The sequence below is a fragment of the Thunnus albacares genome, chromosome 24 (genome assembly GCF_914725855.1).
Source record: "Thunnus albacares chromosome 24, fThuAlb1.1, whole genome shotgun sequence".
Lineage (NCBI taxonomy): Eukaryota > Metazoa > Chordata > Actinopteri > Scombriformes > Scombridae > Thunnus > Thunnus albacares.
In genome coordinates, this window is record NC_058129.1 from 9,804,535 (window position 1) to 9,831,572 (window position 27,038).

Genomic DNA, 27,038 nt, shown 5'->3' on the forward strand with positions numbered 1-27,038 from the left:
AAGGATAAAAGGCAACAGAGTCTAGGATAATACCACGCTGTCACCTTAACCCATCAAATTCCTGGTATCGAATGATTATAAGTCATCGAAAGTCCCCAAAAGACTATATATCTGTGTCCAGACTGGATCCAGAGTGTGATACTGGTGTCTGGAGTTGGACACACTTCCTCCAGACAAATGGCTCTTGTCATGGGGAGAGAGAGAGCGCTTTTAAGCAAACAGACGCAGAGAGGTGCACACACTTATACACACACAAAAAGAAGACAGTCCCATCTCTTCCTTCCTTGTGTGCTCGGTGTCTGAGACTGAACACAGTGGGTTCATTATTTTACTCCTCTCCATTTCTGGAAATTATTTCCACTTAAAGGTCAGTATAATTGCAACCGACAGTGTAGTAGTGCAACCTAGTTTGTGCATAGTTTTATATTTCTGTTTTGAGTTGTTTTGCAACTTAACTCTACCTCCTCTGCTCTTCTCTGTAGGGTTTTCATGCGGGGACGGACAGCAGGACAGACCGTGGACTGATAGTGAACCCAGCAGGAAAATGGTTCCAATTAAACTCCTCATTCTGGGAGCTCAAAACACTGGAAAAACAGGTAGACTACAGACTGCATGCAGATGCAGAAAATGCACAGAGATCCAGGCAGAACAACACAGGTGGAGAAACAGGATGGGAATGTGTGTGAAAAGCTTGGATTATGCAAGAGTATCAAAAATTCAACATATTCTCACATCTGTTCAAAGAGTAAACAGGATGTCAGGTTTGGGGTTGAAATATGGTCATGGTTTATAACTTTTCGCTAAATAAGGAAACCTTCCACAAGTCTGGAGTTGACCCCTTGACATGAGCATTGAAGTGTATCCAGCCACCGCTTGTGACCTCCACTGCTAAGCTTTAATGTCAAACTACAGCCATGTCTCCATACGCATCTCATCAGATCTACTCGAGAACAGCTTTTTCATAGATGTGGCGTGTTTTTATTTTAACATCATTTCAAAATATTTGACAAGAACAGCCTGATGTGTTTAAATGCTCGAGCAAGCTGAAATAAACCATCAGTTTGTCCAGCATAAAGGAAATACAGTTAGCCCTCGTACACCAGACACAAAGTCAAACAAACACATCCAGACTCTTTGCACCCAAACACAGAGAAAGCAGCTGTGGCATTTTGTTTGAACAAGGCAGGAAACATTACTATGAGGATAATTTTCAAAGTGGCGATGACTGTGAAGGAAACATGCTGCAGATCAGATGCAGATTACGGTGTAACTCAAACTTCATGTGTGTGTGAACCAGCAGTGAGGTGGCTGAGAGAAAGTTTGCTGTGTTTCTGGCAGTTCACTCTCCATGTCTGTTTTCTGTCTCCAGCACTGTGTGTTCGTTTCATTACCAAGCGCTTCATTGGTGAATACGACCATAAAAAGGGTAAGACTGCAGTAAGTATTTATTGCAATAAACATTTCTGACACTGAAAAAAATAATTAGAACAATCATTACTGATATTACTGCATCATTCTGCCTCTCATTGACATGATAAAATGTGTAAAATGTGGCTGTTTTACCACAGAGGTGACATACAGATGCAGTCGGGTGGTGGACCAGGAAACTGTTGATCTGGAAATTTTGGATATAACTTGTAAGGTAAACTTTTAGCTTCTGTTTGTAGCTTTGTAAGGTCACAGTACACAAAAGATATCTTTCAATAACAGTGTTAGCATTAAAGGTGCAGTGTGTAAGATTTAGTGGCATCTAGCAGAACGGACATGGCAGAAATGGAATATAGTATCTATAAGTATGTTTTAATTAGGGTATAATCACCTGAAAATAAGAATTGTTGTGTTTCGTTAGCTTAGAATTATCCCTTTATATCTACTAGCCTAAAACAGACAAACCAAACAACATTTTAATATAAACATATAAATAAACATATAAACATATAAACATGGATTACAATGTGTTAATTAGTAAAGGTGCTGATATAAATATTTTTTAACTCTTAAGAGAGCCAGGCTAGCTGTGTCCCCTTGTCTTCTGTCGTTATGCTAAGCTAAGCTAATTGCCTGCTCGCTCTGGCTTCGTATTTAGCCTACAAGCATGAGACTGGTGTCAATTCTCTCATCTAACTCTTGGCAAGAAAGAAAATAAATGTGCTTCCCAAAATGTCATACTTTTTTTGTTTTTTGTATTTTGTTCACGCTACAAAATCTGGTGAGTGATCTGACATGAGTCAGCGTTTTCCACATCGTCACTGTATGATACATCAATGAGGTTTCTTGACAGGAGAGCTGTGTGGCTTCTCTGGAGTCGTCTATCCGCTGGGCTGATGGTTTCCTGCTGCTGTACTCCATCACACAACGTCTCACCTTCCAGGAGGTCCCACGCCTCAAGAAACTCATTGAACAAACCAAACAGAGTCTGGGTAAGGAACTAACTTACTAACTTACTACTCACCAGACAGTTACGCAGAAAATATAATGTCTGCATCTAATTATACTGTATATTTGTGTAATACTCTGTGTAAAGATGACTTGGAGACAACAAAAACAGGACTACAAATAACTACCATACCAGAATGACTGAACCAGCATGATATTATCTCCACAGGGACAGTGTGTTCACTATGTTTGCTCTTAAAGTCTAGTGAGTCTCTGTTCTAACTCTAAGTCTGACATCTGTCTATTGTCACCTTTACACACACGCACACACATACACACATACATACACACACACACGCACAAATGGCTGCAGACATGTATTCCATGTTTGGTAGGCCATCCTATGTTCTGTAGGTAGCATGTTAACAGCAAAATCCCTGCACACCATAACATCATCGTTTAGGTTTATTGTCACTTCATTTAACTGCGTGTGTGTGTGTGTGTGTATGTGCGTCAGTTGTTCCTACAGTGCTTGTAGCCAATAAAGCAGACTTGGAAATCGGCAGGGAGGTGACAACAGAGGAAGGACAGAGACTGGCCAAGGATTTAAGGTTTGTTTGTGTCATCGGTTGTGATTATTAGCTTAGACAAATACAAATGTGTAATTCTTTCATTTCTTTTTTGTATTTAATGTACTGTGCATATTGAATATTGAATATGAAATTTGAGACAGATGTCTATATTACTACCAAATGTCTTCACAGTATATATGTTGATGAATGAATTACATATTGTATGTTTTGTTACTGTTATTTAGATGAAGATGCCAATGTTACGGACGACATGTACAACTAATTACCTTCTGCTCAGTTTGGAGTTACAGTTATACTATATATGGTTTAATATGTGAAATACTGTAAATTAAACTAAAGTGAATGTGTGTGTGTGTGTGTGTGTGTGTGTGTGTGTGTGTGTGTGTGTAGGTGTGGTTTCAGGGAGCTGTCGGTGGCTGAAGCTGTTTTAGCTGTGGAGGCAGCAGTGCTTCAGCTCATTAGGTTTGATTCAGCAGCGTTATAACTTACTTCACACAGTTTGCAATATGTATAAGAAAAGAATCCACACACTCTGGTCTGTATAATACTCATTTATTGACGCTGGATGTCAGGTTTCGCTCCTGGTCTAATTATTTTTAAGCAACCAGAGGCTGCATGCTAACACTTAAAGGTACCCTGTGAAGTTTTCTTTTAAACAGTTTCTCACCAAAACACATTGTCTGCATCCTTGAGGTCCAACAAATGCATTAAATGTATTTGATTCCTCATCAATTATTTGAAAAGCCACTTCTTTGCTGCAACCACCTGTAGATCAGCAAAATAGCATGAGAATTGCTCCAGAGCACTACAAGTGGTCAAAAACTCTCCAGGGTACCTTTAAGCACACATGTGCTCCTCTAAATTCCATACCACCCTAATTCAAAGCAAATTTTTAGTGTTCACATTGAAAAAAGGACAAAATTAAGTATATTCAAGACAGTTTCTATGCTGTTGATGAACTAAAGCATGATGATAAAGCGTGATGTTTGTGATGTTTTGCTTCTTGTGTCTGATAGGCTGGTGTTGGATCAGCAGCGCCCTCTGCCTGACCGTCGCTCCTACATGCTGACTGTTCGCCACGCTCTGACAAGGAAGCTGACCCGCTCTAAAACCATGCAGTGGTGACCACAGCAATCAGACAATTAATGTTGGTGTTGTCTTTTCTGCTGTTTCATTTCTGTTTCATGATGATATAGCCATTGAAACATAAAAAAGTAGATTTTTATACCTCTTATCATCATGGATACAGAGGAAAACTATCAGTGCTAAACAGTACCAATTTAAACTAAATTCTGACAAGGTTCAAGCCATTTTCTGTATATATGGACCAGTTGTGGTGTTTTCATGCAAGGCTGGCCTTCTGGTTACATGGTGTTTTGCCCTTTTTGGTCTCCAAAATCTGAGGCCTAAGTTTCACAAAGGATTGTGCAAGAAAAGTGCACATCATCACAAAAAAAACCCTGCCAAAATGAGTGCACTGTTGATCAAAAATAAAAGGGGCTTTAGGGTGCAAGGTGCCTGCACTGAGGATTTATTTTTGTTAAATCTACTGTAAGCACAAACGCTGGGAACAAGAGCATATCGGTAGCCCCTGAGGTGCAAGTAACACCCTGTCTAATCCAGAAGTAGTCTGGAAAAGAGGGTGAAGCAGGATGAATAAATTAGTTATTAGTCTGAGTAGTCAGAGTTGGGAGAGCTTCAGTAATGGCCCGTCACATCAGATCGTCTCATCCAGATGGTTTTATGGACCCAGAGAGTCCAGGCCGGCTTTTTCTTAGGAGGCAGCTGTTGTTTTCTGAGAGGTGCAGAGTCCCAAAGTGCAAATTTACAGCAGCTCAAATATACTTTTAAGACCAGATGATGTTCCTTTGAGTTCAGACCCTAAAATCCCTGTCACCTAATGATGCACACTATTCTATTTTAGAAGAAAATGATATCTGTGCAGCTGGGCTACAAATAAAATACCTGTAAGTACAATAAAAGTATGTTTGTTATTTTATCTGTATTAAGAAGAACAAATTATACCCAAGCGGCAACCTACGGGGCTGAAAAATGAAGGCAATGCGGAAGTGCTAAAAACCTGCATTCTCTATAATGACCAGCAGGGGGCAACTCCACTGGCTGCAAAAAGAAGTCCGATTGTATGGAAGTCTATGAGAAAATGACCCTACTTCTCTCTTGATTTATTACCTCAGTAAACAGTTTCCTTATGAGTTTATGGTCTCAATCGCTAGTTTCAAGTCTTCTTCAATACAGCATGATGTTCATTTTGTAAATTATGGTCCCATTTAATTTAAATTTGACGATAAAACAGGGTATGCTTTAGGGCGTGGCTACGTTGTGATTGACAAGTCGCTACCACGGCGACAACATTGCTTACGTAACGTAACCATTGCATATAGGCGAAGCTGCTGCCATTGCACAGTGTGTTTTTAGTTCACTGAACTTAATTGTAACATTGTGGTCAATTAAAAACAGTCTTGTTCAGCGTTTGGTTGTAATAAAAGACCCATAAATAAGTCGGATGATCAGTTTTTTCGGTGAGTACATTTTGTTTTAACGGTTTTAGGCCTGTTTTTCGCTAGCGAAAATTAGCATTAGCATTAGCATTATCACTGTTAACCATAGATTGTAAATGCACTGTGCTAACCAAGCTAGCGCTATGGTCAGCTCCACCCTCTCGTCCGTATATGGTCACTTCTGGCTCCAAAAATCAAACATGGCGACGGCCAAATCCAAGATGGCGATGGTCAAATCGCTACACTGGAGGCTTCAAAACAGAACGGCAGTTCGCAAACCAAACGTCACGGTGACTACGTCCATATTTTTTTTACAGTCTATGATAACACCCCACCACATTTGTTGCAACTCGAACCACTTGCAGAAAATGTAGATATGGTGCAGTATTTAATATTTTATGGAGCCTCTAAGGAGACGAGCCAAAACCACAGGTTGCCGGTGCACGCAGGATACAATCGGATTAGTTTCAGTTGCTCATGTTGGAATAATATCTCGTGCCCTAGTTTGTTATGTGCTTCGCCCTCCAGTAGATGGAGGCACTCACTATCATTTCATCAGGTGCAACACAGACTCACAGTATATCAGGTCATACAAAAGCTGTGAGCTACCTTATCATTGCAAGTTTGTTTGTATAATTTGACTGTTTAAACTATGATTTATACAGAGATAAAAGAAGAAATACTAAGGTGGTCCGTCTGTTGTCCAGTAGGTCATCCAGCCACTCAGTCGTTAAGTAAACCAGTTAAATTTGCCCTTGTTGTTGTGTGTAGATGATGTAACAGAGTGTAAAGAAAGAGGCTGGCTTTGATTACAGTCTTGGCTTTCCTCAACTCGGTCTCTGTGTTTCTCCCCATGTATCTCCTTTTTCTCTGAACTTCTGAACCTTATGATCAACGAGAGGCATTTTGAAAAACAGAGACAGAAAAGGCAACAGAGTGAGAGACAGAAAATATGACAGGCTATAACAGGGAAGAAAAACATTGGGATACTTTGGCAAAATACATCTTATGTGTATTATGTGGGGAACAGAGAAAGAAAAAGAAGAATAAGTGCTGCTTCATTTCAGCCACACTGAGCCTTGACTACACTACAACCCACTGCTCTATCTCCAGCCACTTGTAAAGGCATAATGGGAAAATTGACTGTGTATTTACTGTCCACCGCCCCCCACACTCTCCACTCCCCACTGACTCTTATTATACATCACATACTCCACCCAGCTACCACCAACCAACCACAGACACCCCATTGGGCTTTATGTAGAAACACAGGGGAAGATTTACGATCCATCAAACCCCATTTTTGATTATATATTTCACCACTAGCCATTTCATGTATTTGGATTCTGTGATTGCCTTCCAATATAGTGGTTTTCATTGTTACTGGTATAGTCCACCTGCTCCACATGGGATTCAAATTGCATAACCACACACACTTCTTTAGTCTTCTTTGCTGCAATTTATCCTCTCAGTCTCCCAGCTGGTCAATACACGCATTTTGAACAGAACTCAGGTACCTGTAGTTTTAAAATGCACTTGCTGTTATGCACCAGTGTCACTTAATCAAGCAGGATTGAAAGCTTAAAGGATTTGTCTGGTGATTTTCTATATTTTTCTAATTGTCAAAAGCCTGATATATCTTATCCCCCTGTGCCGCAGACCTCCGTTGTTGTCCAAAAACTATTAAAAACACATCAGTGTGAGACACACTGCTGCACTGTGACATGTCAAAACTCTTCATGGCAAAGGAACATGTCACCCAGCGCAGCGGTGTGGCTCATTGATGTGTTTTTAATAGCTTTTGGACAACAACGGGAGGTCTACAGCACAGAGGAATAAAATATGTCAGGCTGTGGATACACAGGATGGTTTGGCACTGCATATGAGATTTCTTGACAGTATGAAAAATATAGAAAATTTGCTAGTCATATCCGTTAAGCATGATAATTATTAGTAAAGTCATACCTTTTTACCACAAAAAAAGGAACATGTTGCTTACATTGGGGGGGTTCCTGCTTTGGGCTGCAAAAAGTCTGGTGTTGTCCTTTAATGTTAACAGAGTGCTTGGAGGTAGGAGTCATTAGGATCAAAGTATGAATTTATATTCAACATCATGAATGGCTGCTACAGTGAATATGCTCCAGCCTCTTAAGCAGGGAGTGAGAAAGACAGATGACGTGAGGACTTAATTGTCTGGTGTGTAATTGTGTGATGGAGAGTGAACCCATCACTGGTTCACACAGACACACATAAACCGTCTGCGTTCTCCACCTCAATGCTTTGATGTTGCCGCTCTTCTTAACAGTCGTGCCAGCAAACCTGAGTGGATGATCTGTGAGCGACAGACGGACAGAGACAGAAGAGGATGATGACAACAACGACGAGAGGCGATGACATCACATCGGTCACCAAGGAGATGAAAGGTCAAAACCCCAACTCAACCCTGAGAATAGAAGATGAGTCATACCTGCATCACTACACCAACAGCCAATCAGAGAGCCCCCCTGTCACAACCTGCATCAACAGATGAACAACCAATCAGAGAGCTATTGCATTCATACCAACAAAACTCTTCTAAGTTTCAAGTTTATGAAATAACACATTAATCTCAAATCCCGGTCTTATTCAGAATTATCACTTCATATACAGAGGATGAAGAAATAAGATTAACATCTGTTTACTATGTAACAATAATCCTGGACTGTGTGTTGTGTCCAAGAGGAGGTGGACATTCAACTTTCCATAAAAGCTGGCTGATGTTTAGATTTGCTGGTCAATGCCAGTTTCTAATTAAGTTCATGCTACCTTGCAGGCAGCTGTTTGTTTCCATTTAGTACACAACAGTTTGAAACTCAAGTTGATTTCATGCTTAAGTGACCAAAATATAAACTGATGCTGGCCTTCAACACTATTCAACAATCTAAAACTCATTAAATACGTCATTTAAAAAAAAAGGTTCAGCAGTAATTTAAAGTGCATGTGATCTGTAGTAGATCATCGGAACAGATATGCTCTTTAAAACTGCAATAATCAGTACTTTGCTGTTGTTGTTTGATTACTATGTGTAATATGAAACCCACAGTGAATTATCACCACCTCTGTAGTCCCGTCAGCTCTTTATGGCATTTTAGTATCTTTTACATCATTGATCAGAACAACTTAACTGTTTTTGTTTACTCGCACTGCTCTCATCAGCCCTGTTTCCAGCTGCAGCATGCAGCTGCTTCCAGTGAAAAAGTTCTCATAAACCAACTGTTCACTATCTACCCTGCAACAAACTGTAGACAGACAAATAAAACAACATGCTGGTGGACATAGGGAAGCTGTTAGCAGCTAAAGAGCCATATTTTTGTCAGGTGTTGATGGAGAACAAATAAGAGTGAATACACATTTTACTGTAAGGTGGGCAGACACGCAACTCCAAATGAGCTAATGTTGCTCTGTGTCTGCTGATCAGGCAACTTAAAACATTCACCATAACAACTTTATATGACAATGATATGTCAGTGTGTTTACAGCTTACTCTACTGCCCCCAAATGGCCAAAAAAACAAATCAATTAATGCAGCGTTAAGATTTAATTCCAGTGGATTTGGCGACACCTGTGGTGACTGGTAGTAACTGCAAGTGTGCTTTAATAGATAAATAATATCCAAAATGGGGTTTGATATGATAAAAAATCTAAAGGATCATAACTTTAACATTATATTAGTTTTGGGTTTCATTTTAAAGGTACAATGTGGTGTTTTCAGCAGAAAACGTTACGGTTTCGTTTACATTCAACATTTCCTTCTTGTGCAATTATTGATGCATTTCTCACCTTATGTAAAACCTTTACAAAGCCTTTTTGAATGTTCTGAAATCGGCATCGTTTACATCAGCTCATTACATCAGCTTACAAACAATGTTCAGTGGTTAAAAATTCCTCAGGGTACCTTTAAATTTGAAATATTGTAGTCAATGGAAGGTCACCACAGTTATACAACATGTGTGTGAGAGAAAAACAGAGACACCCTGTCCCCTGGCGTGGGACACCTCTGTAAACTGATATCTGGAGGGAGAAAGGAGACAGAGAAGAGGAGGAATGTATGATAAGAAAAACCAGGAAGGGACTGAGAAGAGGTCAGGTGGAAAGAGGTTGTAAAGTAACAGGAGAACATTACATAACAGTCAGTGACTATTGTAAGATTAGGAACATAAAACATAAAACACACGAATACCTGATGTTAATCACTGTTGTCCAGTATGACAAAGGAGTACTGTCTCTTAACCTCCACCACACCCTCTCCGCAGTGACCCTGATTTGAACAATACAGCCAGAAGTAAATCCATGACAAGATCCAGCAGGCCTACAGCCTGGACACTGTCCTGAACGTCTGCCCTGTTTCCAAACAACATTCTTGTCTTTGGGTTTGTGAAGGGGATCAATTCAAAAGGCTCAAGTCCAAATGAAGTCACCGATGTTAAACTGTCAGGTTAAGGTTGGAGGTGTTTTCTGATTTTATCAAGTTAAATCTGAAGTCATCAACTTTGTGAGTCCAGCAGCAGTCCACTTGCAATCTTTGTCTCGTCTTAAATTCTGGGTTGAAATAATAAAATCCTGGTCTGAATTCAGTCATTGTAGCAGCTCTGTGAGGCTGCACTTAGGCACAGCAGTTTAGCAGATATACTATGTTTACTATCTAGACTATCTTGGTGGTAAATGAAAAGTCATTGGGATGCATTGTCAGGGAACCTTGACTGTCTGTACAACATTTTGTCTTGATCCATTTCATGTTGAGATATTTCACTGAATCAGTGAAAACTTTGACCTGCTGTTGCTAGAGGAAAAGCAGGTAAAAGAAGACAGCACCAAGTTTTTATTGATGCAACCTTTTGACCCGCAAGCTCTTAGGAACTTGCAAACATCAGTGGGTGGACAGCCTCTCCTTTTCCTTTGTTGCTCTTTGTCTAGCATCTGCACCATTCTAGTGTTGGATGTGCACACTATCCATCTTTTTTGAAAGTCAGAACGTCACCAAAGTCATTAGGAGCCAAACTCTGGACACCATGAATATCTTCCAAATTTCATGCCAATCCAGACATTTCACTAAAACACAAAAATATCAACCTCAAGGTGGTGCCAGAGGAAAAGTCAGGGGATCACCAATGTCAGTTAGGCTTCATCTTCTGGGGAACATGAATGTCTTTACAACATTTTATACAGTTCAACAGTTGTAATATTTCAGTGAAAGTGAACCAAAGTGGCGGACTCATCGACCGACACTTGAATCTGTTGAACCTCTAGAGTAGCTAAAAGGAAATGAATCACTAAAAATACTTGGAAATTCTCTTCTTACATGTCTTTTTCACTGAAATCTACCCAGATTATATAACAGGTCAGGCACGCACACACATACAAACGCACGCACACACACACACACACACACACACACACACACACACACCTCTGGTACCTACGACACAATGGACAGGGTTGCTCTCTTTCAAGATTGTCCTCTTTCTCTTCTCTCTGTCTCTTGTCTCTCAGAAGAGAAACAATCTGGTGCAGGATGAGAGGGTCGAGCAATCAGCAGAGAAAGACATATCCATTTCATTCCCACTTTCCTGTGAGTGTGTGTGTGTGTGTGTGAGAGTGTGTGTGTTGTAGCTGCAGGCTATCTCAGGGTGTCAAAACAGTCTCTACTGTGTCTTGTCTTTTCTTTTCACAAACAAAAACACATTCTTCAGCATGGACACCTATCACAATACGTCTTTCCCAAAGCTCAAAGGTGGATCACAGACTCAACCTCATGTTTTGTCATTAATAACAAGCTAAATGTGTTCAGTCTCTCTTAAGCTACATTCAAAGTATTTTACAATCTAATCCCATAGATTAGATTTCCATAATATGATAAAATAATTCAAACGGCAGTGATTCCCTCTGGCCTGCAGGGGGTAACATTACACCCCCGGCACCATCTGCACACTTGTAAAAACTCCAGTGCCTGTCGGACAGCTGACTACTGGACTTGTCTTAGCAAGAAAAGCCCAGGTGGAACTAATAACATTAACGAGGGCTCAGTTCCATTTTAGTGTCCCAGGAAGCCGAACTGCTGAGCAAATGAACCAAACATGGCAGGTGATTTCACTCACAAGTTGGGCTAGGAATTACATGAAGCCACTCAACTCTTATAAAAATAATAGCAGGAGAGTGACGGAGATGTACACACCCACACAGTCCTGAGAGGACATCTAATTAGACAAAATAATTCAAGTCACCTGTGTGGGTTCACCTACAGGGCTTTTAATGCAACAATAATCCAACAAATTTCCACTTAACAAACTACTGTAATGAAATTTAAATGTAAACCAGACAACAGTGTGAATGAAGATGTCATATTACATAATAATAAGTTGAATTTTCATTATTTATTGTTTATATTTTTCTGTATTTTGATAGATACTTTGTTACATAGTTATATACAGAGGTGAAAAAAAAGGAACAAGATATTTTACTTATAACATTGTGCAAATAAACTGTTACAAGTAATATTCCTGCATTCAAAACTAAATAAACGTATTAGTATTATCAGCAAAATGTTCTTTAAGTATCAAACGTAAAAGTGATAATTATGAAAAATGGCTCCACTCTACTTTATATCATATTACTGAATTACTATTACAGATGCATTAATGTGTAAACAGCATTTTATTGTTGTAGGTAATAGAGGTGAAGCTAATTTGACTGAACTTGTTGGACACCCTCACAAATCATCTTGTTTTTAGAGCCTGATCATATGTTCTGTATAGAAAATGTGAATCTGCAAAGTAACTGTAGCTGTCAGATAAGTGTAGTGGAGCATAAAGTACAATATTTCCCCCAGAAATGTAGTGGAGTTGAGGTAAAAAGGTGCATAAAATTGATTTTTTTTAGTAGAAGTACCTTAAAATTATACTTGAATCTACTTGTGTAAATGTACTTTCAACCATAGATAATATATTAAGATAGGATCTGACAAAAAATTATATCTGCATATTTTATTTTATTTACTAAGCTTTATTTAACAAACTAAAGTAACTAAAATACAAAAAAACTAAATACAAAAACTCAGACATATATAATATACAATAAATACAATGAGGGGAAATTGCTGAAAAAAGAATTAGATGCTAGAGACTGTGTGATGCTTGGCGATGCTTTTTCAATGTGCTTCAAACATTCTTGACCTCTTTATCAGGTCTTTGATTTCAATGTATATTTTTAATAAGATAATTCAAACAAAAAAACTTGAAATGTGGGGTAGATTTGCAAAATTGCCTAATAATAAATAAATTAATCATATTTTATGGGAGAAAGGAATACTGCCTCTAAATATTTCTCCACATCTTTCCAAACTTCAGCAAAAATTCACCACAAGTGTATTAACTCTTCTTCTTTCTTTCAATAAATGTTATCTAAGTCAGTAAATCTTCCAGTCATACTGTTATATTCAGTCAGTCTGCATTCTCTGTTAAAGCTGCACTAGAATGAAACTCCATCCCAGCGACTATTAGAGAACTGGACACATCTGGTTTATTTAGAGCTCATTTAAAGAAATGGTTAATTAGTACTCAGCTCTGTCAGCACTAAAACTCAATTGCACCTTACTGTCCTCAGTCTGCCTGTGCTGAACTTCCCTTGCTGTCTGCTGTCACCTGTTGCTATCATACTATTGCCAGCCTGCCCTCATGTAGCTGCATGTATGTCTTATGTCTGTTATTCCGCTTTGCATGTTTCTGTTAGTGTCTAATAATGCGGCATAATGTGGCCTTATTGACATTAATATTAATGTTTATTTCATGTTTGTTTGTTTTTCAAATGGTCAAATCTATTTAACAGTTAAGTCGTTTTTTTATTAACTATTCATTAAAGTAAAGATTGTAGATTCCTTACCGGCCTAATTAGCTTACAACCATGAGTGACTGTCCCATTTTACCTTACCAGCTGTCCTATTTTACTTGAAGATGTTATCAGAGTGAGGTCCTGGTTCTTGATGTGTTTGAAGGTCCAGAGTTTCTAAAGTATTTTATTTGACAACATATTTTCTTTACAGAAATATAGCAGAGATACATAACAAATCCTAAAAGTAACACTTAAGCTAGCTTTCAGAATTCTAGGGTTTCTTGGTAATCTACCAAAAAGTGTCCCACATTACTTAACTTCATCCATTATATTTTATGTTTGGGGCGTGCTCGTTATTTGACGCCACGGGGGCGGGGCTTCACTGAATATTCATTGGCGTGCGGGAGAGACACCGCACGCCAGGAGAGAGGCTGCTGCTGCTGCACGCACACAGCTGGATGGATAGCTGCGTCTCCGCCGAGAAGGATGTGAATTTTCCGCATTTTCAAGTTTGTCACTATAAGAAAGCAGCGGCTGGACTCGGCTCGACTCACGGGTGGTGTAAATAACGACTGGACCCTAAACACAGCACGTCTGAAAACAAACTGCTTCGTTTTAATGAGCTGATTTTAAGAGATTTGACCAGAGAGCGACTGTCCATCCGTCCGGTGAGCTGCAGACAGACACAGACAGCAATGATGGAGTCTATCTTAGACAGTTTAACCGCAGAGAAACTCTATCCGTCCGGAGGGACCAACCTGTTGGACCTGGAGGAACTCAGCGACGGAGATTTCCTCACTAATGTGGTGAGTCCCTGCGCTAATTGCATTCATTTACCCACCTTGTCTTTTGCTTTTCATTCATTGATAATTGATAAGTATAAACTGTCCAGCCGTGCTGTCTCTCTGCTGGAAGTCAGCTGTTTGGATTTAAAGTCAAAAATCAAACGAACCTCTCCTGCCTGTTCCGCCCGGAGCCGGACCTTAGGAGGGCGGTGTGTAAGAGATCCTGACTGACATCCGGGGCTCGTGCCCTTTGTGCGTATGTGTGTGTTTAATTACGTTATGGGTGAGACTGGGAACACTGACTGGCGAGTTACTGGTTAACTTGTGTGTGTGTGTGAGCTGACAGGTGTTGCAGTCCTCACCTGTGTGTGTGTGTGTGTCCTGAGCAGAATCTGGCTTGTGCACAGCTGGTGTGTGTGCATACACTAGACTATTAATTGACCAGTGTGCAGTAAATACAGTGGCTATTAGTCTTTCTTACTTTTCAATTAACTCTTCAAGTGTTTGCTGTACTTAATTGTTTAATACAGTTAAGGCACATTTCTTAATTTTGCTTCCAATTACCTCCTATAATAATGAATGTTTTAATCAACTCAACCTGTAACTAAAGCCTTAATTAATACTGGAATCTGCTGGATAATTGAATATTTTAATTGACTTAAGCTACCTCACAGGTCTAGTAGGAAAAGCACAGGTGTTGCTAATAACATTAACAATGTTTCAGCCGTCCCAGTGAGCCAGTATAGACCCTAAAATTGAAGCAGCTAGATGGAATTCAGACATCATTAATTGTATTATTGACACATGTGCTTTTCCGACTATGACATATCAAAATGTCTTCGGTGAAAAAGGCCTATTCTTGGAATTACATAACTAACTTTTAGTTAACTCTTATCAAACTCTATCTATATAAAATGTGTCCTGGCAATGCGCTGTCAAATCGCAATTATGCATGCCATACTTACTGCTGTTACCTTAATTAAATCTTGTTCAACTAGCTGAATGCTGCTGCAAAAATAATCTCTCTCACACACACACACAGCTTGTTCACTTATAACTCGGTTTTGCAGTTTAAAAAAAAAAAAATCTCCCAGAGTGCAAAGATGGAGGAGACACATACAAACTGAAGAAAATGTTAAGATAATTAAATCCTCTCTCTTTCTCTCTTTTCGACATCACTAAATCCCCCTGAAAAAACCACCTGTTTCCACCAATCCTCTGTCCGTACCCTCATCCAAAAACAACAGGTTACCGGGGGCAACAGCTGCATGCATCATCCCCCTGTTGTAGCACCTTGCGTCTTTTAATTTCAGCAGAGGAAGACCCTGTGGCTGTAATGACACAGGATGTGGTTGACAAGAATCATGCTTGTTCATCAGTGTTAGACAGGAAATAAGTATTTGTTAAAGAAGAAAAGAATCATCATGGAGAATTGACAGTTTATTGCCAATACAGTGACTATACTGCATGTAAACACAGTCAAATCTAATTGCAACGAGAGGATTGGTACCAGCCCTTAATTTATGCATTCCTCTTCATCCCACCCTATTTCCAAGTGTGCTGTGGGTGTGTCGTGCCCCTCCAGCCACAAAATGCCAAAAAGTACAACGACTGTGCCCTCTGTTGCACGGCATGCTTGACCGAGCTTTGCACTCTTAATTTACGGAAACAGGGAAGACAGACTAAGAATCATTTCATTGCAGCACACCGAGAGGTTAATGATAAAAATCACAAAGTCAATGGCTGTTAGCAGGAAGTATACTCTTGTCTTACTGTTCTATCACTCGCTGTCTCTTTTTCCACTCTGTGTCACTCCCTCTTTTCTTTTCTTTTTTTTTTTTTAAACAGTGCAGGTTTTTAAGCAGACCTCTATTTTAGTCAGTGAGTCAGTCGAGCAGTCTGCTTGTGGTTTGTACCCCCACCGTCTCTGTTCTAAATAAAGTTGTCCACTCTGCTGTGAAGCCACTAGGCTGGGCTGTACCACTGAGGACATGGGAAAGTATGGCTGATTGGCCATACTGCTGGATGGCATGCTTATACATACTTTCATGCCGTGACTGGACCAAATTTAAATGTCTCCTTCGTTTTAAATGTGTTGTATGGACAGATGCCGATCATGTACAGCATCACAGACCTCCCTCTGTCACCAAAGTCTATGTTACTGTGATAATCTGTGAATTTCTCTTTCTCCATCTTCAGTTTTGTGTCCAACTCTGGTGTGAAGCTTTCATTGCAGTGGTATGGAGGAGGATTGGGTGTTCATGGGAGCGCAGTAGTGGCTCTCAGCCTCAGCAGTGGACACTAGCTTGTGATCTACTTTGGCTTTTTGACTGCAGACGATGTCCTAAAATTAAATTACTTGCTATATGGCTGGCAATATAATATACACACTTTCTCATTCAAGTAAACTGGAAGGTGTGGTGCTGTACATGCATGACATTAGCCCTAATACAAGGAGGTAAACATTTATTTGAAGTCTTGTTTCTTGATTATCACTCTTAGCTCACATTGAGTTTATCAGAGCTTTTTTTTTGGTGCAAACTGTCACTGCATCTAGAAATGATGCTAATAAAAGCCGTGACAGTGACTCAACCCGTAAAGAACCAAAACAATGAGCTGAAAAACACCATAAAGTAGAGTCTGGTGATCATTTTCTGGTTGGTTTGCCACTATGATCGACCCCTTTAATGTTCACATAGTCATTTCATCCAATGTTGATCTACAATTGTTGATTAAAGCAGCTTCAATTTAAGGAGAAAGAGAAAAATAGAGAAAGTAAATTAGAGTAGAATAGAGAGAATGTCGATATGAATCTGGCAGATGCACAGATGAGTCGAAAGTACTAAAGTTGGCGGAGACCACTGCCACACTGGACATCAGTTTTTTATCATGTCTTTGATCCACAGACAGTTAAAAACTGGTGGACACAGTGACATTAGCTCAGTGGCACAGTGCAGCAGGGATTTACACACTTCCTGCTCTGTGTTTTGTTTACATCATGTGCACCAGATGGTTTGAACAAAATATCAAGGATCACGCATGGATAACATCATTCACCACATGCTGGGAACTTCGAACAGGTTGGAGCAACTCTGCAGCTCTCTCCTTCATCCTGGAGTAACTTCCCACATTGAGAAAGTTTGAAAAAGTCTAAAAAGTAAGAAGAAATATGGGTCAGTCAGGACTGGTTTCCTGCTCCAAGATGTTTGATAAATACAAACCCAGAGTGTGTAATCATCCTGAACAAATGCAGAGGCAAATGCCACGGTAACCACGGTAACCACGACTCATTGCATTGACATTTCATTAACTGGAATGAGAATTACTTTGAAACGCATCTGAGGGCCAATTTCAAAACATGTTGAGTATGAATGGAACAAAAAGATCCACATGAATATTGGAAAGCTTATTAAAACATGTGTAATGAATGTTAGCGCATTCATTACAGGGCTGCAACTAGCAATTATGTTCGATCAATTAATCTGCCAGTTATTTTCTCGATTTTATTGTTTTGTCTATAAAATGTCAGAAAATAGTGAGTTCGGAGTTATCCAATCAACAGTTCCAAGCCACGTTATTAAAAACACATTTGACTTAGAAATTCTGCAAATTCTCACACATATCTCACTGAAATCAGAGAATGCTTGGCTTTTTTGCTAGAAAAATAACTTCATTATTAACTTTCTATCAAAATATTTGCCGGTTAATTGATTAAACATGTAATTGTTACAGCTCTAATTCATTATATATTGAATATATTAGGGATCAGTAGGTGCACACACACACACATTTAAAGACACATGCACAAAGTGAGGTCAAGTAAGGACAGTGCAGTGAGTTCAAGTTGCGAGGTAGTCAGCATGTATTCTATTTTATTCTATTCTACATTACTCTAGCTTACATGTGTATAAAAAGCTATGGGGGGGAAGTTAGATAGATATTTCGGCTCTGCAGCTTTCCGCTGATGCACACAAACACACACTTTCTTGTTCTCCATCTATTTTTTTTTTATACACTTCCTACTCTGCTCCTTCTTCTTCTTTTCTTCAATCTACTGTATTCTTCGTCCATATTCTATTCTGTTCTATTTTATTCTATTCTACTCTCCGTTCAGACCCTGTACTCCAGCTTTAAAGTGACACACCCATCTCATTTGCATGCTGCTTGCAGATTGGCCGCTGAGCTGCCTGAAGGAATGTGAGCAGGCATGCAGCAGCGAGTGTGTGTGTGTGTTTGACTGTGTGAGGAGGAAAAATACTTCTTCTTCTGTTTTACTGGGAACTGTAGCTCAGTTCACTTCTGTCTCAAGACACACACACACACACACACACACACACACACGAACCACCTCCCTCCTCTCTCACTTAAAATGTAGCTCAAGTGAAGCCAAATACATCCAACCCACAGCAGCCACTATTATAGCGGCTTGTCCTACCTTTTTTTTTCTCAAGTCGCCAGCCAGTGCGGAGACGGAAGGGGAGTTCAGACGCACGTTCCAGTTCAAAACACACAAACAAATTCCTTCCAGTATTTATAATCCACAAAAAAAAGAAATAGGAACTAATGTCCTTCTGAATATAACTGAAAAAAATAGATGTGAGTTCAAAGCATCAATGCAATCCTACAAAATAATGTTCCTAATAATATTCTCTTTCATGTCTTTCTTTATTCTTTCTTTCCTCCTATGTGACCAACGGGTTCTTGATCTAAAAAAGCTTTACTTGGCTCAAGAATCAATCGTGGTTTAGAAACCGTCCTCATTCAGGCTTCCAGTTATAAATCCCTCCTTCATGTAGGCCTCACTTCCTTTTATTAGGGGTCCAGTATCATGTGGGCCTCTGCCAAGTAGCTTAACCTGAGTGGAGGGGGGGGGGGGGCATATATCAAACTGAATAAATATAGTAAATTGGCTCTAACAGCTACACATCACCACATTGCCATTTAAAAAAATCTGTGGCAGTCAGAATTGTAGGATAATGATATTTTCAGGTCTCTCACAATTGTACTTTCACTTTTCACTGCAAAAAAAATCTTCATCTTAACCAGTCATGTCGTTTTTTATTGACTTTGAATGTCTTATTGAAAACCAGTTGAAATGTCTGCCAGTGGAGCCTTAAGATCACATCAGTGTTGCATTTTGCATATTTTAGCCTAATTTACTATTGAATGTGAACTGTTGAATGTGTGTCTGCCTTTCAGGAAACAGTTGATTTAAGGTCATTGAGCCCATGATATGAAAGTGAACTTGGTGCATGGAACGATGCATTGCCAAAAACAATCATTGTGATGGAGAGAGTTCAAGTCTGTATTGACTGATTGACTTCTAAAGAGTGAAATTCATGGGTGGTTAATATAAAAACATGTAAAACACTTGTACAGTCTTTTAAGTGTAACCGATATTGACACTCATTTATAGAAAAGTCCTGAAACAAGGGAGAGAAAGTCAGGAACAAACTTATTTCTCCACTGGCAGAACATTTACTTCATCAAAAAAAAAAAAACCTGTTCTAGCTAACTATTCAATTCAATTCAGTTTTATTCATAAAGCGTCAAATCACAGAAGTCAGGGCACTTTTCACACAGAGCAGGTCTAGACCGTACTCTTTATTTTACAGAGACCCAACATTCCCCTGTGAGCAAGCACTTGGCGACAGCGGCAAGGAAAAACTCCTCTTTAACGGGAAGAAACCTCAAGCAGAACCGGGCTCTAGGTGGGCGGCCATCTGCTTCAACTGGTAGGGTAGAGAGAGAAAGGGAGAGGGGGACAGAGACACAGAGAATCACAATAATAACAATTAACAAAAATAATAATAATAGAAATATGCGTAATAAATGATGTCGGTCCCAGCAGCCATGGTCCATGGAAGTCTGCGATCCATAACTAGGGGTCCATGACCCTTATATTCATTAGTGTAGTGTTTATGATATGGCAGAACGAAGCTATTGCTTAAGATTGTGGCTAACCTTTACAAAAGACAGCAGTGATGCAGCAAATATGTGAAAATCATTTCATGTAGAGAGGAAGTCTGTCTAACATAATGGAGCGTTTCCTTCAGTCTGATATAAGAATGCAGCATTTTGATTTCTCCAGTTGTATTCATAGTGCCTCAGAATCACCACATCTTCAGTAACTCAAGTTAAAGTCTAGTCCAAACAGTTCACATTTAACATTTGCATGGAAAGTAAGCTCACATTTTTCTTTATTTTACCTTTTTAGAGTCATAAAACACCTCCATAATTAATGACAATCACAGCTTATGGCAGCAGAAATTTTACTTGAATAAAATGTACCCCCGAATCGGAAACCAGCATTTAATAGCAACCAGAATCACAAGAGATTAAATCCAAATGTTGCATGATGCTCTTAAGACTGAAGACACTGTGCTATTGATGCAGTGATGCTCTCTTTCCAGTTGACTCCTGTTCATTGCTGTATCAGTAAATGTTCTTCCCATGCATGTGAGCACACGATCCATCAGCTGTATGATTGTTAAGGAGCAGGAGGTGGTTCCTCTCACCAACAGATTATTACTCCACTGGTATGAAGGGAATGACTGCTGCAGCTCATTGGCAAACCTGCAGGTGTCTCTTAATTCTTATGATCCTCCAAACTTCACATGCAGACCAGTGTTGGTGATTTGGTCTTTTTCTGCATATTTCACCTGAACTAGAGCAGCAGCCAGATGAGTAGAGAAGAGAGAGATGTGTTTAGACTCAACACTGTTAATTACAGGCATAACTTAGTCACTCCCTGCATTTATAATTACTCCTCACGTCTGTCTTTCCCAGCTCTTTCTCTATGTGGTTTACACCTCAGCCCCATCCCCCCCCTAACAACACAACAGCACTGAAATACTCTATAAAAACCGTCAACTGTTTTCCTTCCCAATACGACTCTTTTCCCAGCATAGAGGGAAGTGTTAAGGTAATGAAAGGTCTGGACCTCCGTTCCTCTGTTCACACTGACAGCAGCTGTTCCAGCATCTAACACTGAACCACCCTGAGCTCATTAACTCTCTGTCCTAATAATAACAGCTCCTATTTCTATCTCTCTGTTTATCTCTCTGTTTCAAAGCTGTGCTGTAGAGGGGCAAACATGATGCAAATATAGGTGTGATGTGGATTAGTATCACAATGTTCTCAAACAAGAAGAAAGTCGGCTGGATGCTGACCTTCTCTCCGAACAATAGACTGGTCAGAAAATCATTTTATCTGCCTACATAATTAGACTGAGCATTCATAGTCTGTCTGATTATTCAACACTGCAGCTACCACAGCAACAGTTTCATGTGGTCAAGTCATCCAGTGCTTTTCCATGAATGACTTTTCTTATAATATTATGTCATTGTTAAACCCTTAAAGGAGACATATCAAGCACATTTCCAGGTCTATATTTATGTTCTGGGGCTCTACTGGAATATCTTAGCATGATTTAAAGTCCATAAAACTCCTTATTTATCTTATACTGGCTTTTATGCAGTCCCTCAGTTCAGCTTCTGTCTGCAACAGGCAGTTTTAGCTCCTGTGTCTTTAAGGCCCCACTCTTGATGAGCCCAGTCTGTTCTGATTGGTTAACTCCTGGAAGCCTCTGACGGCTCAAGAGGCTACGTAAACAAACAGTAATAGTAGCATTTCACTTCTTTTTCTCTTTCTTTACTCAAAATGTCAACATGTTTGAGCCCAAATCCAATCCGAAATGTGTGAGTGGACAATGCAAACAACCTTAGTGACAAAGATTACGTAACAGACAGCCATTTGTGGGCATGCGTGAACGATCTGACGTCAGTTCAATGGGGAAGTAGAGGTAACATTGCAAATGGAGCGTTCAGAGCAGGCTCAACTCCTGGCTTTTGACTTGATGGCAGCATTTTTACATATAATTACCTCAGGTTTTGGGGCTTTCACCATATTTAACATAGACATCTGACATTATAACTGTATAAAAATTACAGAAAATCACAAAAACCATGTTATGTCCCCTTTTAATAGCTTTTTATAGACTGAATCAGCCCTTGAGGGGCTCCTCATGGCTTAGGGGTTAAAATGCAGACCATAAACTGCAATGTCAAAGTTTTGTGTTGCATATCATTTCCCTTCTCTTTCCCCTCATTTTCCTGTCATCTCTCTACTGTCAGAATTGCAAAAATTCAACCAGACCGTGATCGTTTGTGTATTAAATACTTGAATGGAATTGCCAGGTGCAGTCATTTTTTAAAATTTCTGTTGCATAAAGAAAACGATTTATTTTCGAGGCCTTATCAAGGAAAAGGTTGTACATAGTCGAGTGACAGACAAATGACTGCGGAGGGGGAGGTGTTAATTATAAGGTAGCAGGAATGTTGGGAACGTCTGATCATTTTAATGATTTCTTTTTTGGCTGTTATGGTAACAGACACAGAGCAGTCCTCCTCCAACTGATGGCTTCAGTGCATGGTTTGATTTCCAAAGAGAGATACAAGAGATGCCAAAACTGTAAAATAATAAAAAAACAAAACATGTCTTAAATCCATCAATCAATGCCTTATATCTCATATTTAGTGCCTTTAGGGTTTGTCTGCATGAATCAGTCGACAAATTAGCAGAATTTCTAACTGACAGATTTCTCTCTGAGTTAATGAACTGAAACAGGAGAGTCTGGGAGATGTCAGTGAAACTGTTTCTACATGTCTAGTCCTGAGACTAGATATTCAGCCAGAATAACTGAACATGCCTGCATAGGTTTAGAAAAATATAAACAGCGCTATGGGTACACGCCAGGTGATGGGGGGGAAAAGAAAAAGATTAGCCACAAACTTGGCTCTGCGAGATGTAGGTGAGAGCTATATCACAGGAGTGAATAGCTAACCAGAGCTAACATGACACAACAGGATCACTAATAGTACAACTGGAGCTAGAGTTATATAAGTCTATGCAGTAAAATGATAATAATACAGTAAGCAGAAAGCAGCATAAAAGCTAATACTGTGCGGCTACTTTGAGCTTATTTCAGAGCATTCATAATTGTTTCAATTACGGACCTTTCTCTTCTTCTTCTCTTCCCATATGTCTCCCATCATTATCCCAATTTCACCCACATTTCTCCACGTAGGAAACTTTTCGCTGTTTATTTTTGGGTAGCTCAGTTTAAATGTGACCTATATTCCTTAATGGAGCCGAGTTAAAGGGGTAGTGTTAAGGTTATTTAAAGAGCTATTGTTCCAGCATTTAGTGAAAACAAAGCTGCTTTGTCAGTATTATTTCTGTGCGTGTGGGTGTGTTTGTTTATAATTGAGTGAGTATTCACTTATGTGTGAAAGAGCAAGTGAATGCCGGAGCGCTGAGTGTATGTGCAGAGCACACACCTTTTTGGAGCATTGTGAGACTTTGTTCAAATACAAATATAGATATGGCTCCTTTCCATCTCTGTTTGTGGTGAAACACCTCATAGTTGTGGAGTTGGATAGATAGTTTTTTTCTATATGGTTAATATAAGATTGCATAAAAGATGGATGCATGCATGAAAAGGATGCGAATACAGAGAGTGAACAAAATGACAAGAATAGTCTGGCACACTGTGCAACTTAATGGATTAATAAAGCCATAAACTGTTTCCTTAGCTAAACTAGCGTAAAGCTGCCATTTTTAAACACTACATTTCATTTTATTAGTATTATTATTGTTGTTTAATTGCTAAATAGCTATTAATCCTCTATTAGTTTTCCTAATTAATTTGTTGCAAAGCTTTTTGTGGTTAAGCCCTAGATCTCAAACTTTCCTCTCATCTCACTGTTGATATTTTCAAAACTCACCACAGTTCACAGCTGAGTTTCATAACATCATCAGTTCCTTATGTCATGTGCTTCTGTTATTTTAACCCCCATCTGTATGTCTTCCATATGTGTCTGTATGTGTGTGTGTGTGTGTGTGTGTGTGTGCGCTTTCTCCATGTGCTTTCGTTAGACAGCTGTGTGTGTCCCAGTGTGTCACCGCAGACACAGTTGACCTCCTAAAGATAGTCACAGAGGCGCACACACACTCAAAAACACACACGCACCAAAGAGCAGGCACACGCTCTAAGATAATGCATGTGTGATGGTGTGAATGTTATTTAAAGTCGCCTTGTTCGAACGCTATTTCAAGAATATACACACCAGCAGTGATCCAGTGACTCACACCTACAGAACGTATAGTCCTGTACGGTTGAGCCAATACAGTTTGTTATTTTTTTTTTTTTAGGGAATCTCCTTTTTCCACGGATAGATTTTATGTATTATAGTGATTTATAAGCGCTGTGGTGCTGGGTAGGTAGCGTGCAGTGGGCTTATCAGAGCGTTGTCACTGAAAACAGCTGTTTTCTGCTTGATAAGAGAGGAGTTTATGTGATAGAAAACCAAAACAGAGTTGACTTCTTTGGTTGATTCGTCACTACGAGCAACGCCTTTTACATTACTTCCACATTTGATCCATAGTCGATATAAAAAATCTTGTCGTTAGCTCTTTATTTATTGTCGCAGTGGTGTCTTTACTGTTGCTACTGGACTGATTTAATCCTCTGTGACATTTCATGCAGTTTTTGGAGAAGAGCTTAAGCTAATTTCCTGGAATAAAACATATAAATCATTTTTTTGTATTTGTTGTTAATTAAATCAAGTTATTTCTGTCATAGTGTCTGTCTGAGAAGCCTCCAGTGGTTGGAACTCATTACTACTTGTGCAGTAATGGGTTCCAACCAACCCATCTGTGTGTGTGTGTCTGCTTTTGTACTGCATTGTGCATGTTTGCTTAAGACCAGGGTGACTCATATTGTGTGTGTATGTGTGTTTTTTGTGTGTTTAAACCAGTGAAATCAAAGCACCATGCTGTCCCAGGCTTCCAGAGCACTGTCTCTCAGCTCAGTGACTCATTCATCCAGACTGAGGATGAATCTATCGAAAGACCAGCTCATCAGACATGTCGACCCATTTTCCCTCTTATCTTTTCATGTCGCCACGCCATGCAAAACCGTGTATCTCCAAAACGTTCACTTTTCGTGAGCTAAGGAAAACCAGCTTTTTTTTCCAGCTTTGTGGCAAAGCATTTGTTGATAATCCAATGGGTTTTAAGGGCGGAGGTGCTTCCTGTGTTATCTTTACTCCCAGTAACAGTCCAATGCACCTGCAGAGCAGCAGATCCACACTAAGGTCCTTGCATGTCAAGTCAACTCGTGTACCTTAAAGACTCGTTTTAATGTCTCTTGTCCAGCATCTGTGATGTTAAAAACATCAGATTTTCACGCAGTCCAAGAAATACAAGGTGTGCGTCAGTTAGTTCCGTTATATAATCCTCTCCTGCGTGGCTGCGGAGGCAATCACAATGGACAGCAGAACAGGAGGATCCACCAGGGTCTGGTTCAAAAGTAGTTCATTAGTTCATTGCTAGCACTAAACAATAGAGATGAGAGTGTCCTGCTGTCCCACGTTTCCATCACCCCTCTATATTTCCATTTCTGTTAGTTTTGTAGTCAGGTCATTTTGAGGCAAGTTTGGAAAAGTTTTCTAGCTGAATGTGCTGTTATCCCGTGTTTCTGTGCATACAATGACGCAATGATTTCTCCATGTTTCTCTTCATGTGTTCCAGCCTTTCTCAGGTGACCAGATGGACGACTTCAGCAGCGAATTATTCAGCAGTTTCTTCGAGGACCATCTATTAGAGCGACCCCTGCTGGCAGACAGATCTTCACTCTTACACATGGACATAGACAGCAGCCCAGGTCACTTCTTCTTTCTTTCTTCTTCCTTTTTATATTAGGAAAAATGATCATAAAAAGAATATACAGTATGTGCCACTTTCAACACAGTTCCCCCACAGTATTAAAAAAAGGAAAAAGTGTTAAAAAAACAAAGAATAAGTCTGAGATGTTACTGTTCCTTCCAATAACATCTCATCTGCCATTTGTTGCCAACCACTGTCTTGAAGATGTTTGCTTTGAAATGGATTTAGACCCAAGAAACTCTGAGTTTTCCTCTCCACCACTCATAGTCACATCCAGATGACCCTCCCGTTTCCTTGGATAACCTCCAACAGTGCAGCAGCCAGTCTGGGTAGAAAAGACCCCAATCCCATTATTTGGTTTTATCCGAAAGCCAACTCTACATAGAGACCAACTGTATCAATTTGTTCCTTGGTTTGTACCCGACTCAGGATTCTGTCAGTCGAATCAGATTTGGCTGTTCAATATGAAGATTCAACTATTTGTTCCTTTTTTTTTTCATAAAGACTATCTGGCTATCTAATATCCATTGGCATGAGTTAAAGTGATAATTTCGACCACATTAACATAGTCAAATGCAACAGAGTCATGGGAACATATTTTTGAGTATTTAAAAATCAATAAAAGACAGCTGCATATGATACAAGATTTGACTTGCGGCCTATTTGAATTGCTGACATATAATGTGAGGTTACCATATGGATCTGTTGGAATAATGAGACAAGCAGCACACATGTATTTCTGTTTAAATCAAGCTCTTATAGGCTATATTATAATTTCTCTTTAAACATAAAAATGAATAAACATGGGTACATTTTTGCATTTTTGTAAGCTTCTATCTGTTTCATCTTGTTATTGTAACGCACACTGACTGCTGGACTCGAAGAATCTCAGTCAACTGAGGGGTCTCCGACAGATGATTCGTCTCATTGAGTTTTAGGGGGAGCAGCCTTAGTCATCTCCTCAACTCACTGACTTCCAAAAATCCTGTCTTTTAACCAGCAGGAAACACACTGGGCTTCTTCTACCTCTCACATAGCAGGTGCTGAGTCCGAGAAGAGTAAGACTGGCAAGTGGCAGGTTCAGGCTACACCTGACTGAGCTACCACTAGGCACTCACTTTCAAACAGAAGCCAGAGCTGCAGGAGTGGGAACTATTATCCCGGCTCAGAGT

General features: G+C 39.6%; 2 protein-coding genes across 2 annotated transcripts in view; both read left to right on the top strand.

Annotated features, from left to right (window-relative positions):
* The first annotated feature begins 210 nt into the window (after window positions 1-210).
* zgc:110699 (uncharacterized protein LOC325371 homolog) lies at window positions 211-8,805 on the top strand. The gene is made up of 9 exons (XM_044345000.1): window positions 211-367; window positions 483-596; window positions 1,370-1,426; window positions 1,569-1,642; window positions 2,282-2,420; window positions 2,894-2,987; window positions 3,360-3,431; window positions 3,986-4,116; window positions 7,794-8,805. The coding sequence occupies exons 2-8, from the start codon at window positions 545-547 to the stop codon at window positions 4,092-4,094; spliced, it is 597 nt and encodes a 198-aa protein (XP_044200935.1). The 5' UTR covers window positions 211-367; window positions 483-544; the 3' UTR covers window positions 4,095-4,116; window positions 7,794-8,805.
* A 4,152-nt stretch (window positions 8,806-12,957) lies between these two features.
* Window positions 12,958-27,038, top strand: part of creb3l1 (cAMP responsive element binding protein 3-like 1) — a 37,772-nt gene continuing 23,691 nt past the window's right edge. The window contains exons 1-2 of the mRNA XM_044344997.1: window positions 12,958-14,157; window positions 25,732-25,864. Of these exons, the coding sequence (XP_044200932.1) occupies window positions 14,047-14,157; window positions 25,732-25,864 (244 nt within the window). The 5' untranslated portion in view covers window positions 12,958-14,046. The remainder of the gene's footprint in view (window positions 14,158-25,731; window positions 25,865-27,038) is intronic.

Bases quoted from the DNA above. Each gene is read 5' to 3' on its own strand.
- zgc:110699 (XM_044345000.1), top strand. From the start codon at position 545: ATGGTTCCAATTAAACTCCTCATTCTGGGAGCTCAAAACACTGGAAAA. The intron at 2,421-2,893 runs GTAAGGAACTAA...TATGTGCGTCAG, and splicing joins ACAAACCAAACAGAGTCTGG to TTGTTCCTACAGTGCTTGTA. The intron at 3,432-3,985 runs GTTTGATTCAGC...TGTGTCTGATAG, and splicing joins GCAGTGCTTCAGCTCATTAG to GCTGGTGTTGGATCAGCAGC.